This window comes from Sparus aurata, chromosome 21 (assembly GCF_900880675.1).
Source record: "Sparus aurata chromosome 21, fSpaAur1.1, whole genome shotgun sequence".
Taxonomy (NCBI): Eukaryota; Metazoa; Chordata; class Actinopteri; order Spariformes; family Sparidae; genus Sparus; species Sparus aurata.
In genome coordinates, this window is record NC_044207.1 from 34,194,365 (window position 1) to 34,220,544 (window position 26,180).

General features: G+C 41.3%; 1 protein-coding gene across 7 annotated transcripts in view; it reads right to left on the minus strand.

The window, feature by feature from the left end:
• The window catches only part of LOC115572507 (immunoglobulin lambda-like polypeptide 5), a 66,028-nt gene that overhangs the window by 24,750 nt on the left and 15,098 nt on the right, over positions 1-26,180 (minus strand). Inside the window, exons 1-4 of one of the 7 annotated variants that reach the window (XM_030402648.1) lie at positions 14,186-14,568; positions 11,943-12,341; positions 11,011-11,094; positions 10,490-10,875 (exon numbers count right to left, since the gene is read on the minus strand). The exons of 3 other annotated variants lie outside the window; for them this stretch is intronic. In XM_030402648.1, coding sequence (XP_030258508.1) covers positions 10,766-10,875; positions 11,011-11,094; positions 11,943-12,341; positions 14,186-14,324 — 732 coding nt within the window. In that variant the 5' untranslated portion in view covers positions 14,325-14,568 and the 3' untranslated portion in view covers positions 10,490-10,765. Of the gene's footprint in view, positions 1-10,489; positions 10,876-11,010; positions 11,095-11,942; positions 12,342-14,185; positions 14,569-26,180 lie in introns of those variants that run through there. 3 more of the 7 variants (XM_030402653.1, XM_030402652.1, XM_030402649.1) reach the window with 3 other exon arrangements.

A 26,180-nucleotide genomic window follows, 5' to 3' on the forward strand; every position in this document is an offset into this window, starting at 1 on the left:
GTTGTGTGCTGCATGGTGGCTGTCTTCCCTGCTACGTTTGGTTTCTTCACCCCTCTCCCTCTTTGGAAGGGATGCCAATGCAATCTGACTTATAGCCGGAACTGTAACGCTAACGCTTAAGCTAAAGCTAAGGCTAACGCTGACACTAAGTGCGAGCACAGCTGATCAATCATGGCTAACGTTACTTGGCTGCTGCTACCTGGCTACCGCTGCTTCCCCGCTGCTCTGCTGCTGCTTTGCTGCTGCTGCTCCGACGGCCTGGTTCTGGTCCGGTCGGCCGCATGTCGTCAGCCTGTTTCCTGCTGCTTCGTGTGTGTATGTGTGTGGCTGTCACTCGTACTGGATGCGACGAGTTTACCAGAATTCTCAGCCACTCACATAAACTGCTAATTCCATACGTGTGTTTGTGTGTGACTGTTTTTAAGTGCAATCTGGCAAGGTTTGGTTTAATTGTTTACCTATTTACTCTGTTTACTGGTTGAATTTCTGTTGTTAATTTGATCAATTTGAGTTAAAACTGTTAAAACTGGTAAATTGTTGAGTTGATATCTCTGGCCAGAGACTCTTTTGTTTCTTTTGTTTGATTTATAAACCTAATTTAACACTTGAGTTTATTAATTGATCATTTACATTTCTTTGTACACATTATAAAAGATTGCTTGTTCCTTAATTTTGAGCTTCTTTTAATTGCGTTTTTCCTCTCCCCTTAGTGCTGAAGGCCGACAGTGGTGGTGGTGGTTCTCCTGGGTGGTGGTGGTCCCCTGTGTGCTGTGTGATCCCTTTTTCAAGATATTCTTTGTTTGCACATCACTTTTTGCTGTGTGTGTGGGGTGTTCTCTTTCCTTTGGATGTCACTTCCCCTACCAAACCCCTCCTCCAGCCGGTAAGCCTCAGACTAGTTTCCCCCTTTTTAGTTGGGCTTCCTTCTCTTCTGTTGTGCCAACCTTGTGTTTGCTTTTAATAATCAAGTATTGTGTATGATCATCAAACTCCGTCTCTCTCCCTCCCTGAGTAAACGAACCTGAGTGTCCTTTTCGTTCTGAAGGTAATAACTGACCTTTAGTACGGGCCCTAACCCAAGGTGGCGTTGTTGGTATCTGGTGTATAACGTAGTAATAACCCTCATGTCGCCACAAAAATATAAATAAATAGAATATGAAATAAATCCCTCAGTTCAGTGTGTTTGTGACTGTGGCTGAGATGGAGGTGAAACATGTGAACCTGGGCTGTGGTTTACTGCTCTCTTCCTGTCACAAACACTGTTTGACGTCTGTTCATCTGTTGGTTTTTGTTCAGGCTGCTCGCATCATTTCTCACTGTGGGGATCAAACAGGAGCAGTAGTAGGTGGCTGAATGAAGGAGTGTAACTGTCTGGATCTTCAACTCGCAGCCATTCTGATTTTTCACAACTGAGAAATCATTTTTCTGAGGATGATCGTACCTGTGATCTATGTTACAACTGGTTCTGTCATGATACAGAATTCTTGTGAATGTTTCTGTGTCTTTCTTCTGGTACCAGACTACATTTGGCCAGCTGCTGTAACACTGTTCAGTTCCTCGACAGCTGAAGGAGGCGTCTCCATCAACTCTCCTGGTCAATGTTAAATCCTCCTGAATCAGCTGTGCTGCCATGACAACCAGCGCTGTAGAGAAGCAGACAGATAGATGAAGGTCAGTGTGACAGTGTTTGTTCCAGGTGGACTTTGTTGGCTCCTGATTGGCTGGAAACACTCACCTGAACACAGACAGCACAGAGCAGCAGCTGGGAGGAAAAGCATTTTGTGCAGTGGTGTTTCCTCTGGTGAACCTGGGGAGAAGTGGCGCTCTGACGCAGCTGAGGCCAAACCAGGACGAGCTGCCAGATCAGACGAGGGCCACGTGGTTTCTAACAGGTCCTCAGAGCTCCCATCAGCCCCTGCGGCTCACAGATAAGGCCGCCGCTGCCGATCGACGGCTCGGCTGAAGCTGCCGTGTGATAGAAATAGAAACCCACATTCATGTGAGCAGCAACACATTCAGGTTGGTGGTGAATTTAGTAGCACAGACTGTTATCTGTTGTTGAACAGCTGTGATGAAAAGACAAAAGGACAAATCCACAAAACTCCTCCACTGTGATTTGAAGCCTTAAACGTCCCCTTACATTTCTGTCATTTCACTGAATCATTTCATTTCTATGACACATCAAACCTTTTCCACACACAGCGTCACATCTTTATTGTGTCTCCTTTTGTTCAGTCTCTTCATTAAAGCTACAGGAAAAAAGTGGTCTGAATGCAAAGTGACAATGTGTGGTTTGTAAGTGAGCTTTAAAATGACACATAGAAGGTTCTCCTCTGGCTCTTTTCTCTCTGCCTACCATCAGCGAACTTGAAGTGGTTGGGAACAGTTGGCTTTCCATTGAATAAGGGGAAGACTGTACAGTTTTTAATCATTACTTGTTCCCCAGAAAAAGCACCCGGGCCATGCATTGTACTGATGATGACATTTTTCTTCACTTTGTTGTATTATTTAGTGCATATGACTGGTTGCTATCACTTTATTCTTATCCCCAAAGTCCTAGTAGTCCATGGAATAGGCATAGTTCTATTAAACCAGTACCTACACACCCAGTGAGGAAGAAATGTTTTATTTTTCTTTAGCTTTAACTGTGTGGTAACATTGAACTCAACCCCGGCCCAAATATGAACTGTCTGAGTACTCCAATTGATTTTAAATCCAGATCGGGGCTTGGTGCTGTACACCTAAATGTTAGGAGTCTATTGCCATAACTTGACCTTGTTAAAATCTGGGTTAAATAGACTGATACTGACATTATTGTCCTATCTGAAACTTGGCTAAAGAAAACTATCACAGACAAAATCATTGCTATTAAAGATTACAATTTTTATCGTCGTAATCATCTCTTTCCCTCAGCAGGCAATTTGAATTTCTTGCCCTGAAGTTGGAGCTTCTAAATGGCCACTTTCTCACCATCGTAGGCTGCTATAGACCACCCTCTGCTAGTAGTGAGACTTTATCATCATTGAATAAACAGCTTTTGACTTTAGACTTCAATGAGATTCTTCTCACAGGAGATCTGAACTGGGATTGGTTATCTTCTGCTTCTGATAGTTTTAAATCTATGTGTGATTCTTTTAACCTAACACAAATAGTTAACGGGTCAACACGCCCAAACCTTAAATGTCCAGAGACATCCTCTCTTCTTGATTTAGTCTTAACTAATTATTGGTATTTTTGCAAATGATATGAGCGATCATATAGCCACTATCAGACGAGCCAAACTCCCAAAAGCATGGCCACGTATTTTCTTAAACGTGATTATAAACATTTCTGTGAGCAGGGTTTTCATCATGATTTATGGCACTTTGATTGGTCCAGGATTTCACTTTTTAATGATGTAGAGCTGGTCTGGAAGTACTTTTATGATGATTTTAGTGTTATTATGAATAAACATGCCTCTCTCCACAAATTTAGAGTGAAGGGTAGAAACAATCCTTGGTTCTCCCCTGAGTTGTCCAGTCTCCTTAAAGCGAGGGATGATGCCTGGGCTGTGGCCAGAAAATCTTAATCCCAGGAAGACTGGCTGATATTCAAACAGCTCAGAAATCGCTTTACTTCCCTTGTTAAAAAAGGCTAAGTCTGATTTTTATGTGGATAAAACTACCCATAACCTAAATGATCCTTAGAAGTTTTGGAAAGTAGTCAAATCCTCATTTGGGGATGAAACCACAGATGATTTGCCTGCTTGCATGGTAAAAGATGCACATACTCTGGCTGACAAAACAGCCATTCTTAATCATTTCAATGAGCACTTTGTTTCTTCAGGATCTCTATTTGAGTCCTCACATCTACATCAATCTAATGTGCAACGGGTTTGCCTTCAATCACCACCTCTTAATGCTATGGCTCAAGAATTTGATCTGACTCCTTTTGATGTAGTCGAGGTCCATCGGGCTCTACAGCAATTGGACCTAAGTAAATCTGCTGGACCTGACAATCTCGAGCCTTTCTTTTTGAGGTCAGCTGCAGACTTTATAGCAGAACCTCTGTGTCATATTTTTAAATTTAACTCTTACTGAAAATAAGATTCCGAGAATATGAAAGTCTGCTTATGTTCTTCCCTTGCTGAAAGGTGGTGATCCCTCCGTATTTAACAACTATAAGCCAATCTCTAAATTGTGTGCTTTATCCAAAGTTTTAGAAATGTTGGTCATATCAGTCAGGTTTTCGTAAACAGCACACTACAACAATTGTCGCTTTTAAAGTGGTAAACGACATCATAGAGGCACTAGACAGCCGGAAATATTGTGCAGCTCTTTTTATAGACTTGTCAAAGACATTTGACACAGTCGACCATGCCATTATGGCAGATAGACTCCACAAGATTGGCTTATCTAAGCAGGCAGTAAACTGGTTTTCTAATTATTTATCAGACAGAACACAGTGTGCCCAGGCCGCCAGGTCTTTTTCCTCTTTCCTCCCTGTCCCAAAGGGCGTTCCTCAAGGTTCCATATTAGGGCCACTGTTGTTCCCAATTTATGTGAATAATCTTTGTGATCATTTGTCTGATGCTGTGTCCCATTTGTATGCTGATGATACAGTAATTTATTGTTCATCTTCCTCAGCTTTAAAATCACTGTTGTTGCAGTCAGTCTTTGACACTGTTCAGTTCCGTCTGACTCGGCTCAAGTTAGTGCTGAATGCAGATAAATCAAAGACCATGCTATTTTCAAATGGCAAGCAGCTTCCATCTCACCTTCCTAGGCTGACATTGAAATGGTCACATCTTATAAATACTTAGACATTCTAATTGATGAGAACCTGTCCTTTAAACTGCACATCGATAAACTCCATTCTGAGCTGAAATTGAAATTGGGTTTCTTTTTTTAGAAATAAATCATGTTTTTCAATGCAAGTCATAAAACATTTGATCACCACAACTTTCTCACCCTTGTTGGATTATGGAGATCTGCTTTTTATGAACACTTCTGATCAGTTTTTAAAGAAATTGGACACTGTATACCACTGTGCTGTGCATTTTATTACAGGTTGCAGCTATCATGTACATCACTGTTCCTTATATGCCGTTGCACATTGTACATCTTTATATGTCTGTAGACTCTCTCACTGGCTGACTTTTATTTATGAATCTATTCATGGACTTCTGCCTACATCTTTGTGTTTACACATGTGTAGAAACCTCAGCCAATCATATAATCCCACTCTTGTTTTCCTGGAGTGTGTGTGAGATCGTATTTTATTTGTGTCTTGTGTGTTTGGTGTAACCGTTCTGCTTTTGTGCTGCCGTCTTGGCGAGGTCACTCTTGGAAATAAGGTTTTAAATCTCAATGAGTTTATAATTGAATTATTTTCCTCTTTATTTTCTCATTGTGTTTGTGTTTGTCTCCTTTTTCCTCTCTGTGTGAAACAACAATAAACCTGCTGGAATATCTGATCAAAATATAAATAAACAGAATATGAAATAAATCCCTCAGTTCAGTGTGTTTGTGACTGTGGCTGAGATGGAGGTGAAACATGTGAACCTGGGCTGTGGTTTACTGCTCTCTTCCTGTCACAAACACTGTTTGACGTCTGTTCATCTGTTGGTTTTTGTTCAGGCTGCTCGCATCATTTCTCACTGTGGGCTTCATATTTATAACAGTTGCAGTAGTAGGTGGCTGAATGAAGGAGTTTAACTTTCTGGATCTTCAACTCACAGCCGTTCTGATTATTCACAACTGAGAAATCATTTTTCTGAGGATGATCGTACCTGCGCTCTATGCTGCAACTGGTTCTGTCATGATACAGAATCCTTGTGAATGTTTCTGTGTCTTTTTTCTGGTACCAGACTACATTTGGCCAGCCGCTGGAACACTGTTCAGTTCCTCGACAGCTGAAGGAGACGTCTTCATCAACTTTTCTGGTCAATGTTAAATCCTCCTGAATCAGCTGTGCTGCCATGGCAACCAGCGCTGTAGAGAAGCAGACAGATAGATGAAGGTCAGTGTGACAGTGTTTGTTCCAGGTGGACTTTGTTGGCTCCTGATTGGCTGGAAACACTCACCTGAACACAGACAGCACAGAGCAGCAGCTGGGAGGAAAAGCATTTTGTGCAGTGGTGTTTCCTCTGGTGAACCTGGGGAGAAGTGGCGCTCTGACGCAGCTGAGGCCAAACCAGGACGAGCTGCCAGATCAGACGAGGGCCACGTGGTTTCTAACAGGTCCTCAGAGCTCCCATCAGCCCCTGCGGCTCACAGATAAGGCCGCCGCTGCCGATCGACGGCTCGGCTGAAGCTGCCGTGTGATAGAAATAGAAACCCACATTCATGTGAGCAGCAACACATTCAGGTTGGTGGTGAATTTAGTAGCACAGACTGTTATCTGTTGTTGAACAGCTGTGATGAAAAGACAAAAGGACAAATCCACAAAACTCCTCCACTGTGATTTGAAGCCTTAAACGTCCCCTTACATTTCTGTCATTTCACTGAATCATTTCATTTCTATGACACATCAAACCTTTTCCACACACAGTGTCACATCTTTATTGTGTCTCCTGTTGTTCAGTCTCTTCATTAAAGCTACAGGATGTTTCACTGAGGGAAAGATTCAAAGCCAAGACTCCATCAAATGGAACATTTCAACATGTCTGCTGCATCATTTTACACACATTTCCCCAAAATCCAGCCTGACACATTTGGTATTGTTGTAAACTTTGGGATCTCCAGCAGAACGTCAGATAAAGTTCAGAGTGTCAGTTTGTAAAGACGAAGCCAGCGGAGGCTTCAGAAGAGTTGAAATCCAGCTGTGCTCCTCATATGTGAAGCAGTGGTTCTGGTTCTGTTCCCTGGAAGGAGCTCAGGGCTCTGCTCTCTACTTCCTCCATGTAGAGGTCAGCCACAATGGGAGACACTGGTGAAGCCACCACAGCTGTGCTTCTGCCTGTAAAAACCCTCCTGGGATGTGAAACAGGTGGTATTCAGGCAGAGGTCGGGTCCAAAAAGTGGTCCCAATGAAAAGAGACAATGTGTGGTTTGTAAGTGAGCTTTAAAACGACACATAGAAGTGTTTTCTGATGTGATGAAACTATCAGCAGGACCACATCATTTGTCTCTGTCTGTCAAAAGTGTCCAATAGGAAGACAAATCAAAATAGAAACTATAGCAGAGCAATTCAACTCCAACTTTCAAGGCAAGCAGTACAAATACACACAGTACCCACCAGCAGAGATGTACTTCAACTAATACTGCAGTACTGTCTCAAGTGAAGTGACACAGTGCTGTGATTAGTTAGACTTCTATAGTTATAGTTAGTATAGTACATGTCAGAGTAATATGACACCATCTACTGTAACAGGCAGCAGCAGAATGATATAGTAATAATATAGTTCATAATATAGTTGCAGTAGAAAAAGTATTTGAAGTATTTTTAGAAGTAGTACCAACAATAATGCCAGTAATACTCCTCATTTACTGCTGTGTGTTTTTTATCCACTAGATGTCACTGTGGGTTTGTCACCAGTAAAATAAGAGGGCGGAGCGTCATGGTGTCGTCATGGCGACCGTCATCAGCATCACGTGGATGTCCCTGCACTTCCCGTGACTGACCACAGGGTGGTGGTGTTTCTCTGTGATGTTTAATGTCAGCACCAGCAGCAAACACAGAAATCCAGCATGTGATCAGCTTTAGTTTGAAATGTGTCACACAGCCGTGGTGGAAGAGCTGATTTATTGGTGTGACAGCGATCTAACAGCGTAAAGACACATGTAATGTAACACATGTGTTGTCTGCTGAGACAGCTGCAACATGTTGTCATTCTTCCAACAGTGTTTCATGGTGAAAATGATCCAAGTGTTCAGAGTTAGAACACACAGAACAGAACAAACATCCCTTCAGATAATATGAAATGTATCATAACTGTTCCTTCAGCTTCTTAAAGGAACACACTGACATTTGTCTGCTTTGGTTTGACGCTGTTATTCCATTTAAAGCAGATTTCAATCAGGAGAGACGAGTGAATGATGTAAAGATCATGTTTATGACAGCAGATGATTTGTGATCAGTGAGGCTGCTCACAAAGTCTCTGTCACTTTGACTCTACAGGGAGATTTTGTGATGGAGGGGCGTCTGAACAGCAGCAAGAAAAATCCACCAAATAAATAAAAAACAGCCCAAAGTTTCCCCCAAAGAATGCTGACTGACTGAGCAGGAATGAAATGGACACAATCAAACAAAGATGGTTTAATCTGTGAGGAGATGAAACATAAAGCCTGACATGGATAAAACTTTTACAAAAAACATTAAATAAAGACGCAGCTGTTTGTCTGATATTCTGAATGAATAGAGCTAAAGGAAAATAAATACTAATACAGGTAGTACTTCATTATATTCATGGACGTGAGCTCCAGATGGGGGGTCACTGTTGGTCTCTGGGCTCAGTTCAACTTTGTGTGGGTGGAGGGCTCAGTGGAAAAAAGGCTTCCAGACAACAAGAGAAAAGACGAAGCAGTCCAGAGAGGGAGAGGAGTTGATGAGTGTGCACAGCAGCAGATATGAATCTGTTCTCAGTGGTTATTAGGACTCATAAAAAACTGTTGAGAGCCAACCAGCACTTCCTTTCCTGCAGCAGACGGGCTGTGTGGGTTTCTGCTCTGCAGCCTCCTCACCGTTAGCTGCACTTTTTCACATGAACAACACAATGACAGTTACAACAGTTACAGTGCTCAGTACTCACTGTCTCAGCTTCATCTGTCTTATTCACCATCATATAAATAATACTGATCATAGATTAATCACAATGCAATGTTTTTAAATATTTAGTGAATGTAACAGCTGACACATAAAAACTTGTGATATACACACAAAACTACAGAAACATCCAGTGTACATGAAACATACTTCAGTTTATTTTGAGGAACAGGGCAAAGAAACGTTTAATTTTCAGCCAGAAGAAAACAATCATATACTGTATATTACTCAGTGTGTATTAGGTTTAATTTTCTCATATTTCACTTGACTAATTTATTTAATAACCACTAAAACACAATTTAATAAAACTGTGGATATATATATAGTAATGTGTAGTAAATATCATGATATTACATGATTTGTACATCATGATTAATAATAAATGATTTTCTCATGTTAAAGAGTTTTTGCAGGGAAAGAAATAAACAACTGTTAATTGTTGGTGTTTCTGAAATCTTCCATACTCTCATAAATTTCCCCTGTAAAAAATAAAATTTCAGATAAATTCAAACTTTTCTTCCTCAAAGTGTTTAAATGACAATGAGAGGATTTGAAGCAGCGACTCCTCGACTGTAACATTTACAGGAACATGTGGTTCATCTGTTCTCATCGATCAGAGCGACAGAACACAAACCACTCAGACAGAAACACAAACCACAGAGACAAACAAGTCGTCTTGTTGTTTAGTGAAGCTGAAGTGGAGCGTCCATGTTGGTTCACCTCAGGTCTCATAATGAGGTTCCAGCTGATCAGAGAGCTGCTGTCAGAGCCGTCAGAGTCGTGTGTCCGTCTCAATCAGTGGTCATTTTCCAACAGTTCACCTGGTTAACCCCACTGAGCCACTGATCTCCTGTCAGTCAGCTTCTAGCTTCAGATTGTATCAGTGCAGCTGTCTGTGCTTCACTCACACAGCTCCAAATGTGACATGTTACTGTGGCATGAAGCCTGTTTTTAAGTTTCAATGCTGTTTTTCTCTGACTTACAAACTCAAAAACACTCATGTGAAGGTGTGAAACTGCTGTGAAAACATGTTGAATGATTCTGGTGTAAACGCTGAGAGAGTTAAATAACATTTTATTGGCTGACAAAAAATAAACACAGTCATCATTCAAACTGAAGGCGACTGATGAAGCTGCTGTGTGATCATTTTATAGCAGTTGTAGCTTGAAAGCAGCTCGCTCTGCTGTTTGTTCATGTGTGTAAACAACAGTGTCATCAGCGTAGAGTTTGACATCCACACTGACACAATTATAAAAGGGGCTCAGCACTGAACCTGGTGGCACAGCCACACCTACTGACTTGTATATAATAGCTATATGTTTCTGTTTGCTTCTCTTTCTTTAGCTTTGTTGTCCTTGTTTAGCTGTATGCTAATATTCACATCTTCCTCTACATTTGTTCTTGCTGCTGTGTGAAAGTATATTGAGAGCTAATTACAACCAGAGTCAAATGACTTGTAGGCGTCAACATACATGGTCCATGAAGTTGATTCTGTTTCTGATGATTTGCTCTGAAGACAAACTGAAATCCATAAAAACAAGACTGTTTCTAAAACACACACTGTGATTTTTCACTTTATTGAGAATGTTACACTGAAAGAATTTAACAAAGCTGCCACACTCTGCATAATGTATCAAAAAGAAAGACAAGAAGAGAAAAATACTAAAACAATCAAATATCTAGCAGACAGCTAATGATTCAGCTTCATGTTCTATTATTATACAAGTCACAATTCAAAGTGGAAATAAACTAGAGGATGAAAATAACACTATACCACAGAATTTATACTCAGTCACTGCAGATATATATGTGTATATATGTATTTATATATGTAGGATGACTGAATCTAACCTGTGCATCAAAAGATACATTTTACAACCAACCACAAAACATGAACATTGACATTTGTGACTGCTGATCAAAGTGATCAATGAGACGAACTGATGAGATTTGATGGTGAGAAAAGGCGAGCAGAAAACAGTCAGTCAGCATGTGAGCAGTTGGTGGACGGTCCCTCGTTTCAGAGGATCCTCAGCAGAGAGAGTCCACAGCAGTACACCAGACTCTTCACTATCAGCACTGTGTAGAGCACACAGAGCAGCTTCACCCTGCACTGAGACTGGAAGGACCCTGACACACACACACACACACACACACACACACACACACACACACACACACACACACAGACAGAAAGACAGACAGTCTAAATTTCTTCAGAATGGTGCTATGGTCAGTGATTGTTTTTGTATGTAAAGAACTCACCTGCTGCAGGCTGCGTTACGATGGAGGTAGGTGGTGGTGCGCTGGATGTGGTGGTGATGCTTCTGCTTGTTGTTTGAACTGCAGCTGTATTCAAACATACAGTACATCCAGACTGTTACACCACTGCATGAAGTCTGTTGTGTCATTCTACTTCATATAAAGTAGGCACTGTACAAATAAGCTTCATTTAATCTGACCTGTTTTTAATTAGTAACAAGGTTTAACTGTGATATTAATTAGCAATAAAAACAACAACAACAATAAAAATAGAAATAACACAGCAGTGTATCAGAGACCACATTTATTATGATTCTCTGATGCTTCAGGTGTGGATGCAGATTAGAAGGTTCTTCTCCAGCAGCTTCTGCAACACTTTCCTGAGGTTATCTGGACAGTTATAGAGTCAATTAGCCTGATTATTACTGTACAACAGAAACATGTAGCTGCAGCAGACAGGGAAGGACAAACAACTGCTGCAGCCTGCACACTACTACTTACAGCAGCAGGTCAACATGACACATTATTACCTACTTGTGATTATGCATTAGGAAAGTAAAAGAGGTTGTACTTCAATTAAATAGTTACACATGCCCGGCAATATGTCTAATTATTAGTCAGTGAATTTCAGCACAATGTGAAACATTCTAGGTATGAGGAGGAACACTGAACAGCAGCAACAGCAGCAGCTGACCAGATAAGTTAACAGGTTTGACATTCAGATGATTCATAAACATCCTCAGCAGCTAACGAAGCTTTATTATCAGGCCTGTCACTCTCTCTCTGACCTGAGATCCACATCAGTAACCCATCCCCCACTTTCAGTGTGCAGCACATTCAGTGCTCACGTAACACGGCAACCCAAGTGCAGGTCGGAGTCATGGCCAGGTCAGAAGATTCTTTTCTTTCTTTCTTCAGCACATCACACTCATTACCTTGTTCTGTTTGGGCCTCCACTGTGCCCCCCTCGTGCTGGACGGAGCAGCGGTATTTATACGTGTCGAGAGCGTCCTGATCAAGCGGCAAGATGGTGGCGGTACATCCCGACTCACTGAGCTCCAGCTGCTCTCCCTCAGCAGGGAGCGACTCCACCTGATCCTCCTTTTGTCTTTCCCAGGAGAAGCGGACCAGAGGAGGAAACATGGCTGAGGCCACACACAGCAGGGAGCTCCTCCCCTCCAGGGGGGCTCTGGATGCTGCTGGGTACACGCTCACCACAGGCTTCACTACCTGCTCATCTGAAGCTTGACAGCAGCAACAAGCAGCACAGACACACATTGACACAGTCAACAGCAGCTTCCAGCACTGCACTGCATTCAGTGTGATCCTGGAAACTACATGGATTCTGATCACTAAACTACTCATCAATACAGCACAAAGTTCAACACATAGACTGGATTCACCTGCACATCAAACACACTCATCATGTCATGTCATCATATGTTATATGGGGACAAACAACATTATGTGTTCAGCACTTCTTTCTTTCAATGTGCACATTCATCATTATTATGACTCTTCCTAATAATAATATAACATCATATTTTCATACAATGGAAAATCTTCATCTGTATCGTGATAAAAGACAGATTATAATAAAGGACATATTTACCCTCAAGTTTAATACGCGCTAACATTTTCATGTGTACATTATCCACCAGATATTATACATATTTTTTAAAAATGCATCTTGAATTTCATGATTTAATACACAATTACAAATACCTGTTTTCATATATGTAATGTGAAAAAAGATGTTATTTTATATAAAAGAAGGTAAAACTTTATTGGTTTAATGATATAAAATATGATTTAATCACGAAAATGCTCCTTTGCAAAATTTAAAAGATGCTTTAAATATTTTGTTAATATATATTTTACAATAAAATATATATTTACATTCAAATTAAATACTTTTTAAATTTATTGCAACATGTCTAACAAGTTACAGATTTTCCAGTGTGTACTTTAGTTCAGCTGCTAAAGAAAAACAAATCAGTTCATCAATAATATCATAATTATTATTTTTCAGTATTTTAACATTCATACACAATTATAATGAAATGTTCAGATATGTTGAATATGAATAATAACTGCTTTGTAATATAACATGAAGAAAGGTGAGAATTTATTGATCCTTTACAGGAACTTCATGTATGATTAAATAAAATGTTTTAATATAATATAATATGATATGATGTAACATAATTTAAAATATGTCATACACAATTTTTACGACCATCCGCTGCTAATACATTTACTTTGTATTTGAAATTTGGTTTGACATTTTTCTTTTGTTACATGTTATTATGCATTAAATTATTGATGAATATATTTATCATCATGTATAAATTATTTAAAAGTCAATCAACATAGAAAATACATAATTTCATGTGACATTGCAAATCACACAGTATAATTTTTTAAAAATATATAATATTTTTATATTTAATTATGATCAGTATATTTTATATTTCTTGTAAAATCATATTCAATATGTGTTTGTCTTCATGTATAAATATATTTCACACTAACAGACATATGTACCATCATATAAAATACATTTCACCATTTCATAATGATTTATTCATGATCTTTAACAACATATTTAAAGTCATATTTTTTCAAAGACACTTACTGACATTTATTAAATTATGTTTAATATCATATATGATGTTGTTTTATAAAAACAAGAGATGGTGCTGAATTACTTTTTTTTGGCCTTTTATGGCTTTATTGATAGTACAGCTGAAGACATGACAGGAAACAGGGGAAGAGAGAGGGAGAGTGACACGCAGCAAAGGGACCCGGGCCGCTGCAGAGCCTCGGCACACGGGACATGTGCTCTACCAACTGAGCTAAACGGCGCCCATTGTGCTGAATTACTGAGAGGATCAAATACTGTATATTTGTAACATTGCCAATATCATACTTTTTCTCTATGAATCAGTTTGATCTCCAGCAGAAATAAAGAAGAACTTCAGCTGTGTAGGGAGATTTAAATATCTTTTCAGGAGTTATGAACATTTTTATGGAACAATAGCTGCACGGCTGCAAGAATTCTCTACTAATTATGAACAAACTAACATGTAAAGCCTGAAGCAGTAGAAACTCATTAAAAACACATTTTCAACTTGTTCAATAAAACAACTGAAGGAAAATGAAGCTTTATTCTTACCTGTTACAAACAGTTTAGTTCCCGAGAGAAAGGCGAGGTAATCATTTCTTCCCACAGTGAGAAAGAGTAATACAAAAACCTGTGTGCTGTTGAACGTGTCGGCTGAGATGAACGAGTCCAAATGATGCTGCAGGATCATGTTTCAGCTCCATGATGTGTTTCTCTAATGTTCATATCAACATGACTGTCTCTTCTTTTATTGTCTTTTTAGACACACTAGCAGTGTTGCTCTGTGGATGCTAATGTCTGTCGCTCCACTACTTTAGTCCACATGGATTGGACCTGGACCAAGGATGGATGGATAGACTGACATGACATTTTCTACACGCATTCATGGTCCCCAGAGGATGAACTTCATTCATTGACTTTGTTGATTCTGACTTGTTATCTAGCTCCACCAGCAGGTCCACCAGTTCCTGGTCCTCAGTCGGCGGCCCAGTCGACACCTGTTCCAGCTTCCTTGTCTGCAGGTCAGCAGACTCGCACCAGAGCCGGACCGGCGGTCTTTCCTGATCCCCGTCCAGACCTCCAGCTGCCGGCCTCCTGCTCTGCCTTGCAGCAGTCCTCTGTTCCTGTTCTGCAGCAACCTGTCTGAGCTGAGCTGCAGCTGTCTCCAGTTCCTGTGCTGAATCAGTCTCCTGTGGCTGTGGTTCTGTAACCTCTTGTTTTCCTGACTCTGACAGCTCCACCAGCTCCAGTGGCAGCTCCTGCCAAATCTCTCAGGGGGGCAACTGTTGTGATGATGTCTAAGGTGACTCAGGTTAATGAAGGCAGCTGATATTGTCATGTTGCAGTGAACTATTTGTACAGTTTGGATGAACATTACACAGTTATCATCAACAGATGGGTCGACATTCATGAGTTCAATTTCTCCATATAATTTGCTTTCGTTTCTTTATAGTTCGGTTAATCTAGGCAACAGATATTTTGTTTGGTTTGACCATAATTTGCCCATGTTATACTATTTTTTTTCTCTTCTGACTATTCTTTTATTCCTTTTTTTTCCAGAGGCCGGTGGTGGTGCTGGTGATCAGGGTGGCGGTGTCCCTTCCCTCCCTGTGTGCTGTGCTCCCCTGGGATTTTGGTTGTTCACAAAGTGTGTCTGAGTGTGTCTGATTGTCACGTGCCTGGGTGAATTATGATATTTTGTTTGGACACCTTCCCTCTGTAGGATAGTATATGGGGTCCTGACATGGGCAGCACCATAAATATATAATATGTAGGAGACACTGCTCACACACTACTTTGATATATATGATAATTAATCACTGGTCATTAATTTTGCACTCGTAAATGGGGCACCACCTCCGTGTTTGGTTCTTGGAACAATCCAGAGGATATTATTCCAAACACCTAACTGTACCAGTTGGCTTGGACGGTTAGAGTCCATTCAAAATCAATTCATTCAGTCTCAATATTCTGAAGTAGTGACTTCTTTGCACGTATCCATTGGTTCTCCACATTAAAATTAAGTTCCAGACAAAGACAAACGATTATATATATGTTTATTGACTAAATAATTTGTGGTAAAATAAATGACATGACAATTTTAGACAAACAACAGATAACAGAGAAGGTAAAGACTGTAATAAGAAAAGTAATAAAGTCACGTGACCATCGGTAGATGTAATGTAAATGTAAATGTACTTTATTTATACAGCCCTTTACAACAATCCTTTCGGTGTACCAAAGTGCTTTACAGCAGGTAATAAGTAAAAAGACTAAATAAAAAACAACAATTTAAAACAATAAAAACAGTGAAAGCAATAAAATACAACAAAATAAAATAAGATAAAATAAGATTTAAAAAATGTCATCACGCTACTGGTTATTAAAAGCCATCCTAAATAAATAGGTTTTTAGCTTGGATCTGAAGAGGCCCAGTCAGAAATAACACGCATCTCCACGGGGGGCTTATTCCAGAGCCTGGGAGCAGCAACAGAAAATGCTCGGTCACCCCAGTGTTTATATTTTGACCTAGGCACTTCCAGCAATGGTTGGTTAGTTGACCTCAGAGCTCTACCAGGATTACGGACAGTTAAAAGCTCAGATAAATACGATGGGGCGAGGCCGTTAAGAGCTTTAAAAACAAACATTAAAAGTTTAAAATCAATTCTATAAAGGACAGGAAGCCAATGAAGGGAGTTAAGAACAGGAGTGATGTGCACACGTCTGTTAGTGTTGGTTAAAAGACGGGCAGCAGCGTTTTGCACAAGTTGAAGGCGACTAAGAGAAGACTGGGAGACGCCAACATAAAGTGCATTGCAGTAGTCTATCCTTGAACTTATTAGAGCATGTATGGCTTTCTTAAGGTCGTGACGGCTTAAAAACATTTTAACTTTGGCCAGAAGACGTAACTGGAAGAAACCAGTCCTGACAACATTGCCGATTTGTTTGTCAAACCTCAGATGACTGTCGAAGGTCACTCCCAGATTTCTGATGGTTGAACTGAGTTTTGAAGACAAGGTGCCAAAGCCAGCCGTCACAGTATCCCCAAACACAATACATTCAGTTTATCACCATTTAAATGAAGAAAATTTTGGGCCAACCACAGCTTAACATCAGAAATACAATCAAGCAAAGAACACTGTGCAATGTTACTATTTGGCTTCACTGGCAGATAGATTTGTAGGTCATCTGCATAACAGTGAAAAGAGAGGTTGTGCCTGGCTATAATTGACCCAAGTGGTAACATGTATAATGAAAAGAGGATAGGGCCAAGAATAGATCCTTGTGGGACTCCACAGGAGAGAGGAGCACTGGACGAGGACAGATCACCAACCATGACGGAGAAGGTTCTACTGGACAAGTAGGATGTAAACCACTTCAATGCAGTGCCGTGGATGCCAACATAATTACTTAGGCGTGACAGGAGAACTGAATGGTCCACCGTGTCAAAGGCTGCTGTGAGATCAAGCAGCACTAAGACAACGGGGCACTTGGCATCAACAGACAGAGCAATATCGTTGTGAACCTTTAACAGTGCAGACTCGGTGCTGTGACGAGACCTAAACCCAGATTGGAATTTTTCAAGAACAGAGTTGTCTTCAAGAAAGGACTGTAATTGTATAAAAACAACCTTTTCTAAAACTTTAGAAAGAAAGGGCAGATTGGAAACAGGTCTAAAATTTGATAACACTGAGGGGTCAAGATTAGGCTTTTTAAGAAGGGGCCTGACCACAGCATGTTTAAAGGCAGCTGGGACAGTTTCTAATCTGAGGCAGGATTTAATAAAAACCAGGAGACTGGGCCCCACAGTATTAAAAACCATTTTCAGCACCTTAGCAGGGACGATATCCAATGGGCAATTTGTAGGTTTCAGAGATTTCACTACGTCACCGAGACAATTGAGGGAGACCAACTCAAACTGGTCAAACACAGCAGAATGAGCTCGGGCAGCAAGCAGATCCTTATTAGTGTTCGTAATGACACTCTTACTGGTGTCTTTTCTGACAGAATCCACTTTGTCAACAAAATGATGAAGAAAGTTCTCACAAGTGGCTATTGAAACATCCGTCACGGCAGAAGTGCATGGGTTAACAACAGCATTAATTGTATCAAATAACACCTTGGGACAATGACTGCTGCTAGAAATAATATTAGAGAGGTACTGAGATTTTGCTTCACGTACAGCTCTCTGATAATCAGTGAGGCAGTCCCTTAACATTTCCAGAGACACATGCAGTTTGTCTTTCTTCCATCTGCGTTCTGCCTGCCTGCAACGATGCCTGATGACACGGGTGGTGTCGTTCAACCAGGGGTCCATTCTTGGTTTGGCAGATTTTGCCTAAAAGGGGCAATGGTGTCCAGGATCCCAGCACAGGTGGAGTGGAAGGAGGAGAGAAAAAGATCGGGACAGAGAGGGGAAGCCAAGCCGTTCAAGGCAAGAAACTGTGAGTCATTGAAAGCAGCAGTAAATTCATCGGCAGTGGAGGGAGTGATGATACGCAGCTGACGGGATGGAGCAAGAGGTTTGCTGACTGATTGGGGCGCTATCAGTTCAAAAACAATAGGGAGATGATCTGAGATTGCAGTCTCAGAAATCTCCTTGAGGGAAACTGAGAGCCCGAATGAAATAATAAGGTCCAATGTGTGCCCAAGATGGTGCGTTGGTTTATCCACTGATTGAATTAAATTAAAAGTTGCCAACAGGCTTTTGAAGTCAGTGGCGAATTGGTCAGATGGGCAACAAACGTGAACATTAAAATCCCCACAGATCAGGAGCTTGTCATATTTTGGGAGGATGTCAGCCACAAACTCAGAGAACTCATGGATAAAGCCCTTATTATATTTCGGAGGGCGATAGACAACTGCACACAACACAGGGCTAGCAAACTCCACCACAAACAATTGTAGTTCAAAAGAGGAGTATGCACCTGTGGGAAGAAGCCGACATTTAAAACTGTCATTGAACACAGCAGCTAGTCCCCCCCCTCGCCCCGACACTCGCGGGGAGCTGAAGAAAGAACAGCTGGGTGGGAGGAGCTCAGAGAATGCGCTGTTTTCACCTGGTTTCAGCCAGGTTTCAGTCAACATGAGGAAATCCAAGGAATGCGAAGTAAAAAAGTCATTTAAGATAAAAGTCTTATTCACAACGTATCTGGCGTTGATGAGAGCCATGCGGACCAAACGCTGATCCGTCCGTTGGGAGGCCCGGTTAACCGGACGAAGATTCTCAAGCACGCAGCCCCGTTTGCGGATTCTCAGGGGTCGGCGGCAGGGAAGTGGGTACCCGGCCTCCGGTATGGCCGGCAGCAGCCATCGGTAGGAGTTAACCGCGGAGCCTCGGATGCCAGAGCCGACGCAGTCCCTAGAGATCAAACAGCGGGTGACGAGCGTACGTGGAGGACGAGGCCAGGTGAGCTTTAAGCCGGCATATTACTCCACCTCTCTTTCCTCGTCTTCTGCTGCGGCTGTTGCGTGGTAGCCGACTAGGTAGACGCCATAGGTAAGAGGGTACAGACACCAGAACAGGTAGCGGTGGCTTTGACTGATAGTTAAAGTCCTGGATCGGTGGTTTGTCCACAAAATCGCCGATTTTTAAGAGACTCAGGCGATCATACACAAGTAGTGATGACACTTTGTCAGATAAAAGTGATAAAAACAGCACGATACACAGAAAAGGTAGCAGAGGTAGACGGCCAGCCACACACAACGGCGCCATCTTGCCTCTTGCCCAAATTAACACCAGTGATGATGGATGCGTCTTGTGAATGGTAAAGTTAAAGGGTCGGGTTATATATATTAAATATTATGGAAGTAATTTTTAATACTATGAGACCTTAATCTTAATTCTCTTAAATTCATAAGATAGGAGTAAGAACTTAGACAGAAGTCAGAACTTTGACAGAAGTCAGAACTTTAGACACCACTCATTCTCATGTGTGCGGATCCAGCTGCATGAAGACGCTCAGTCGGTTTTGTCTGGGAGTCAGGAGGCACTGAAGTTTGGTGTTCTTGAGAGTTCCGGGTTGGACTACGGCACAGCGTGTTGGTCCAGTAGCCAGAGCGAAGGCCGGTACTCTGTTGAGGAACTCTTGGTCCGAAGGCCCAGCGGGGTTCCCGCCTTGGGAGCGTTGGGGGCAGAGTCGGTCTCGGCTGGGAGCACACAAAGTCTCTTTTTGTTGGAGGATCCTTGCAAGGCTTGCAACGTTCTTCATCAGATGATCACAGTCTCGAAAAAGTCTTTTCTTGGTGGTTTCAAGTAGTGGTACTTAAGTTCTGATTCTGAAACTAATTCAACTTCTTCTGAATCAGGCGGTGATACTTTAACAGTATAAAATCAAAAAGAAAATAATTTGTTCTATTAAAAATTGAATAAAAGTAAAATACTTAAAGTAGGGATTCAGTTTGCTTGTCGTAGAGCTTGACAGTGTCACACCTCCTGTGATCTGAGTTGAGGCTCCCAAAAAGTTAATCTAACTATACTATTGGATTTAATGCATGTTTTAACCTTCCCAAAACTTCACCATCTTAAAAGTCGAATTGTTGCCTTTGTGAAAAAATGCAACATGATAATGATCATTTGTCATTCAAAAGAATTATAACCTGATTAAGACATGAAGCACCAAAGTATACAACATATAACAATACAGTATACAATACACAGTAGAACCAAGGACTTATACATATTCCTTGTAGTTCTATCTTTAACAAAACATATCAGACAACTGGTAAATGATACAAGTATTACACAAGGAATGATGATCTCCAAGTCTCTCCTCTATCGACAAAGGGGAGGGGTGGTTTCTGTTGACCTCAAACTCATTGAGTAATAAACTTCTTTTGGGCTTGACAATAGCATGGGAAAGATCTATTGTATTACCTTACGCTATTTTGGAATCTGCTAAAATTAAGAAGTTGGAATTGTAGTTTATTTGTTATTTAGGGCATACTTGAATTTGGGTGAGGATAGACTGCAAGGGGGATTGGTATGTCAGACCCAGGAACAACAACGGTCGTAAATGATAGTTGGACATGTGAGGAGAAGAACACACAGATTAGGTTTCCCATTAAGCCTTCCCCCACTGGAGAATGTTCCAGAGGCAGAGAAACGTAGATTAGTAAGACATCTTAAATCACCACATCTATGTTAGAAACCAGTCCTCCTGCCTTTTGGTGTGACCAAAGAAAACTCTGTCGGGCTTGACATGGTTTTGACCTGAGGAAAAGGGGTTCATCTTCTTTGGAGGAAGGGGAACAGACCAGATGTGCTAATTCGTTGTAAATTACTAAAAGAAGGTCTCTGGTGATCTGTTTATTGCAAGATGAACAACATCTTCCCACTCGTGGAGAGGAGAGGATTTTGCCAGGCCAGGATATGGGGGCTTTCAGTCCCATATGCTGGAAAAAGGAGTCGATTTGGGTTAAAGGTAATCATGGCCGAAATGAGACCACTTTAAGATGCAGAGACAAAGGCTTGTGTTCCTACACCTCACTAGTTTTCCCCCACCAATGAGCCTCAGCCCTGAATAGTCTCTTTTATATTTTTTGTGGATGCTGCATTGTTTTAATATTTAATAATAAAGTGTACTTAACTGGGAACCATGTCTCGTGCCTGATGAGTTCACCTTACTTGCGTGCCCTTAGATCAACCGACAGAATTAAATCTTTGGTGAAAGTCCCAAGGTGGCGTTGTTGCAGTCAGTAGGCTACGAGTGGAATCAGGTCAGCTCTACTACCCTCCTGAATACAGGCAATCCGATGCTTGCCACATTTTCATATTACAGTTTTTCATCACCTTCCTGTCCAGTGAACACCATGAATCTCCAGATGTGCTGATGTTTAATGTTTGTGATAAACTGAAGGATGAAGTGTTCCTTTATATGTTGACTAAATTCTCCTCCTCCTTCAGCTGAATAAACTCTTATAGAATATGATGCATTGCTGTAGATTTAACTAGCCAACAGTGCATAAAGTAGTTGAAAGGAGCTCAACCTGCAGTAAAATGGCACATTCACATTGATGCAGCAATATTAATCCGAAAATATCAGCTATAAGAGGAGAACACTGACCATGTTACTGCAAAGACCCAAGGTGATAAGACTTCCCTCCCTCAGTAGAAACTTCCTGATGGTAAACTTGCTCTGGTGTTTCTGATTGATTGTCAATTCATCCTGATAACTATGACGACTGAGCACTGAGCACCAAACAATTACATATTTTGTTTGATTTGGAAGTTGTTTATTTAATTTGGGCCTTGTATTGTAAGAATGTACACATTTAAGCAATGTAGGGTTCTGTATAATTTTCTGTTGTATTTAATCATGTCTTTCTTTGTATTGAGTTACCGTGGTTGGGAGAGATCTCTTCCTGGTGAAACAAACGGCAGAGCTAAGGGTGGAACGTTCTTAAAGCTTGCTTTGTAGTTAGGGCACAAGTGATGCTCATCAGAAGTGTGCTGGAGGAGATGGAAGTGGATGAGCAATACCTGCCTCCTATTGGTTCACAGGTGGACCTTGACCTCAGCCAGCAAGCAGCATGAGGTGTGATCAATCTGTACTTCTGAAGTATTTCAGGAGAATCCTGGGAGGACAGATATTGTTGAGCATGACATTATTGTGAGAGAAGGTGCTTCTGTGAGAAGACTGAGTTACAGGATTCCTGAACGCCTGCTGACCTCACTGAAAAACGAGATTGACCTGATGATGTCCCTGAGGATCATTAAGACCTCAAAAAACGAGTGATGTAACCCGGCAGTCCTGGTGCCAAAGAAGGATGGCAGCATGAGGTGTTCTGCATTGACTTCAAGTACCTGAATTCCATTTCTCAGTTTGATTCTAACCCAACACCCAGAATTGATGACCTGCTTGAACAGCTGGGTAGGGCTAAATGCTTGACCACAATAGATTTGCGCAAGGGTTCCTGGCAGGTGCCGTTCACTCAGTGGTCCAGAGAACTGACGTCCTTCAGGACACCCTGGGGTCTCGTCCAGTTTACAGTCCTGCCATTTGGGTTGCACAGTGCTTCAGCGACTTTCCAGAGGCTCATGGACCAGGTACTTTGTGATTTCTCTGGCTTTGCTGCAGCATATCTGGAAGATATTGTTATTTACAGTACCGCCTGAAACATCTGCGGGTGGTCTCGGATCGTCTCTACTCTGCTGTGCTGACTGTAAACCCATCAAAGTTTGTCTTTGTGGCTGCAAAGAAAGAGTACCTGGGCTACATAATTGGTAAAGGGGTGATACAGCCACAGGTCAGTAAGATCCAGGCCATTGAGTCATGTCCTTGGCCACAGATAAAGAAGCAACTTCGTTCCTTCCTGGGCATGGCAGGTTTCTATCACTGCATCATAGTACATTTCCCTGCCAGGGCAGCTTGACTCACAGACCTAACAACCAGTGGACAGAGGAGGCAATGGCAGCTTTCCACGACATCTGGCAGTCATTGAGTAAGAAACCTGTTCTATACAGACCAAAACAGATGCTTCTTACAGGGGTCTAGGGGCTGTGTTCCTCCAAGGACCACCAGGTACACCATTCGGTTGCCTACATCAGCAGGAAACTGTTCCCCAGGGAGGTCCGTTATTCAACAGTGGAGAAGGAAGCACTGGCCATCAAGTGGGCCCTTGACTCCTTCCAATGCTACCTATTGAGTAGAGAATTAACCCTGGAGACTAATCATAGAGCACTTCAGTGGATGGAAAGGATGAAGGATACCAATGGGAAGAACACATGGTGGTACCTGGCTGTGCAGCCGTTCCCCCTCAGCATCCAACCAAAAAAAAAGAATTACCCAATTTGGGATAAAAATAGTATATAAAATAAAATAATAACACAAAATAAAATAAAATAAAAATCCCAGGTAGGGAAAAACTAATAGTTGATCACCTCTACCCCTGTTCCAGCGAGGGTCCTGAAAGGGGGGCGTGTGTGATGACCACAGTCATCACAGGGTAAAATCTAACCCACTCACTCTCCACTCTCCCCACTCTCCCCACTCAGCCACACCAAGCAATTAACATTAAACAATTTGGTAGTGCACATTTTGTTTGATTTAGAAGCTGTTTCTTTACTTTGGGCCTTGCACTGTCAGAATGTACACATTTAAGCAATAATTTTCTGTTGTATTAATCATGTCTTTCTTTGTATTGAGTTACCGTGGTTGGGGGATATCTCTTCCTGGTGGAACAAAAGGCGGAGCTAAGGGTGGAGCATTCTTAAATCTTGGGCCAAGGTTTGGGTATAGTTAGCTTGCTTTGTATTTAGTTGTAGTTGGCGTCCAGTTTGTTTTCTTCTTGTGTATTGTTTGGTTTGGCAAAGCCACTATATATGTGCTCCCTTATATAGTTTCGTGAGGTCTGTTCTGTTGAGTTAGCATCTCAGTTCTTTGTTGTAATATCGAGTTTAGTTCTCTTTTTTTGACCCCTTTTATAGGCTTAGTTAATAAGTTTGCCATGGTTTTTGTAAAATATTGCTTATCTGTCTGATTGATAGTTTTATTGATCACTGATATAGTGTCGTAAAAAGACTTCTGTTTTCTTGGTTGGTCCAAAAGATTTCAAAGATCAAAAAGTCACCAGGAGTCTTCAAGGCTGAGTGCAATAGAACTTTATTTGCCGGCAAAAAAGAGCGGGATCAGACACAGACAAAATCTGTGAAAAAAACAAAACAAACTGACTGGCTCAAAGCCCCGAACATCCTCTTTTAAACACAGAAAAGTGGGTGTGTCTGTTCGGACAACATGGCCTAAACCAATCATTGTTCTGCTTAATTTCTGCTGACACTGTTATTTCTCGATGGAAAAATACCATACTTCTAATGGAAAATCCCTGTACCTCTAGTGGAAAAACCCTGTATTACCTTCTGCGCTTGCGCGAAGATTGGCGTACGTGCAGAGCTGCATTTCGACCAGTTGGCAAAGCCACTATATATGTGCTCCCTTATATAGTTTCGTGAGGTCTGTTCTGTTGAGTTAGCATCTCAGTTCTTTGCCATGGTTTTTGTAAAATATTGCTTATCTGTCTGACTGATAGTTTTATTGATCACTGATATAGTGTCGTAAAAAGACTTCTGTTTTCTTGGTTGGTCCAAAAGATTTCAAAGATCAAAAAGTCACCAGGAGTCTTCAAGGCTGAGTGCAATAGAACTTTATTTGCCGGCAAAAAAGAGCGGGATCAGACACAGACAAAATCTGTGAAAAAAACAAAACAAACTGACTGGCTCAAAGCCCCGAACATCCTCTTTTAAACACAGAAAAGTGGGTGTGTCTGTTCGGACAACATGGCCTAAACCAATCATTGTTCTGCTTAATTTCTGCTGACATTGTTATTTCTCGATGGAAAAATACCATACTTCTAATGGAAAATCCCCGTACCTCTAGTGGAAAAACCCTGTATTACCTTCTGCGCTTGCGCGAAGATTGGCGTACGTGCAGAGCTGCATTTCGACCAGTTGCACCTCGCCTCGCTTTGTTTTTTTTACATTGGGGCTTTCTCTGTGCCGCTATCACCGGCTCTTAGAAAAACTGGCCTTGAGGCCTTCAGGTTTTTGATAATTCACTCCCCTCCTTGATATTTCCCATTATATTTGACCACTCTTGGCACTGCATTTTTAAATATAATGAAAGTGTTACATATTTGGTTATATGATGTAATTCTTAGATTTGTGGTTACATTTTCACACTTGATATCATCTGACTATAGCAGCTTTAAACAGTAGATGCACTTTTCAGTCAGCTGGTGACCAGTAGTATGTTTCAGCAACTCTTTCACACTTGTTACCCTTTGTTTCTTATTTTTATCATTATAACATTATCAGTTACAATTAGTCACTATTTACTCACTGTGGGTATTTTATACTGACCACTATTTACTTACTATGGTCATTTTACACTACAATAGCTTTGACTTGGAATGAAGTTGTTCCAATATGAAAAAAAAAAAATTGCTTCGATATAGTTAAGTTGCTTTTGCCATTTTGCTGTAGCTTAGCTTGTTACATTTCTCTGGGGAGTGGCTTCGGTGTCGTGAAGCTTAATTTAATGTAGAGTAACTTGTAGTTCAGCTCACTACACTTTCCGAGTAGCTTGCCCAACACTGGCTACGACTTAGCTCTGCTAGCTGACTCTGCTCGGAGCACCGCCGGGGAGAGTTGGTGTTTACACCGCTGTCACAACAGCTTCAGACCGCCAGGAGGAGGAGGGGTTTAGGTCAGAGGCCAGAACGGGAAACTGAACGGGCTCAGCAGTCTCCATGGACATCATGACAAAGGTGAAGAGACAGAAGAGGACGCTGACAGGAAATTAAGAGAGACAGAGACAGAGAGCAAGGGAGAGACAAGAGACAAAAGACGAAAGACATCAGAGACAGCTTAACTAAATAAAATATTGCAGACAGACACAGAGTTGTGTTGTTTGAAGCACTTGTTCAAACTTTGTGAGCCACACAACAAAAAAGTCCTGAGAGTTTAGTTTGTAGATAAAATGTACCGTTTCATTACATCTGTCAAATTGTTACAGAAACCTGGAATTTGTATTTACACACTTGTGTGGGC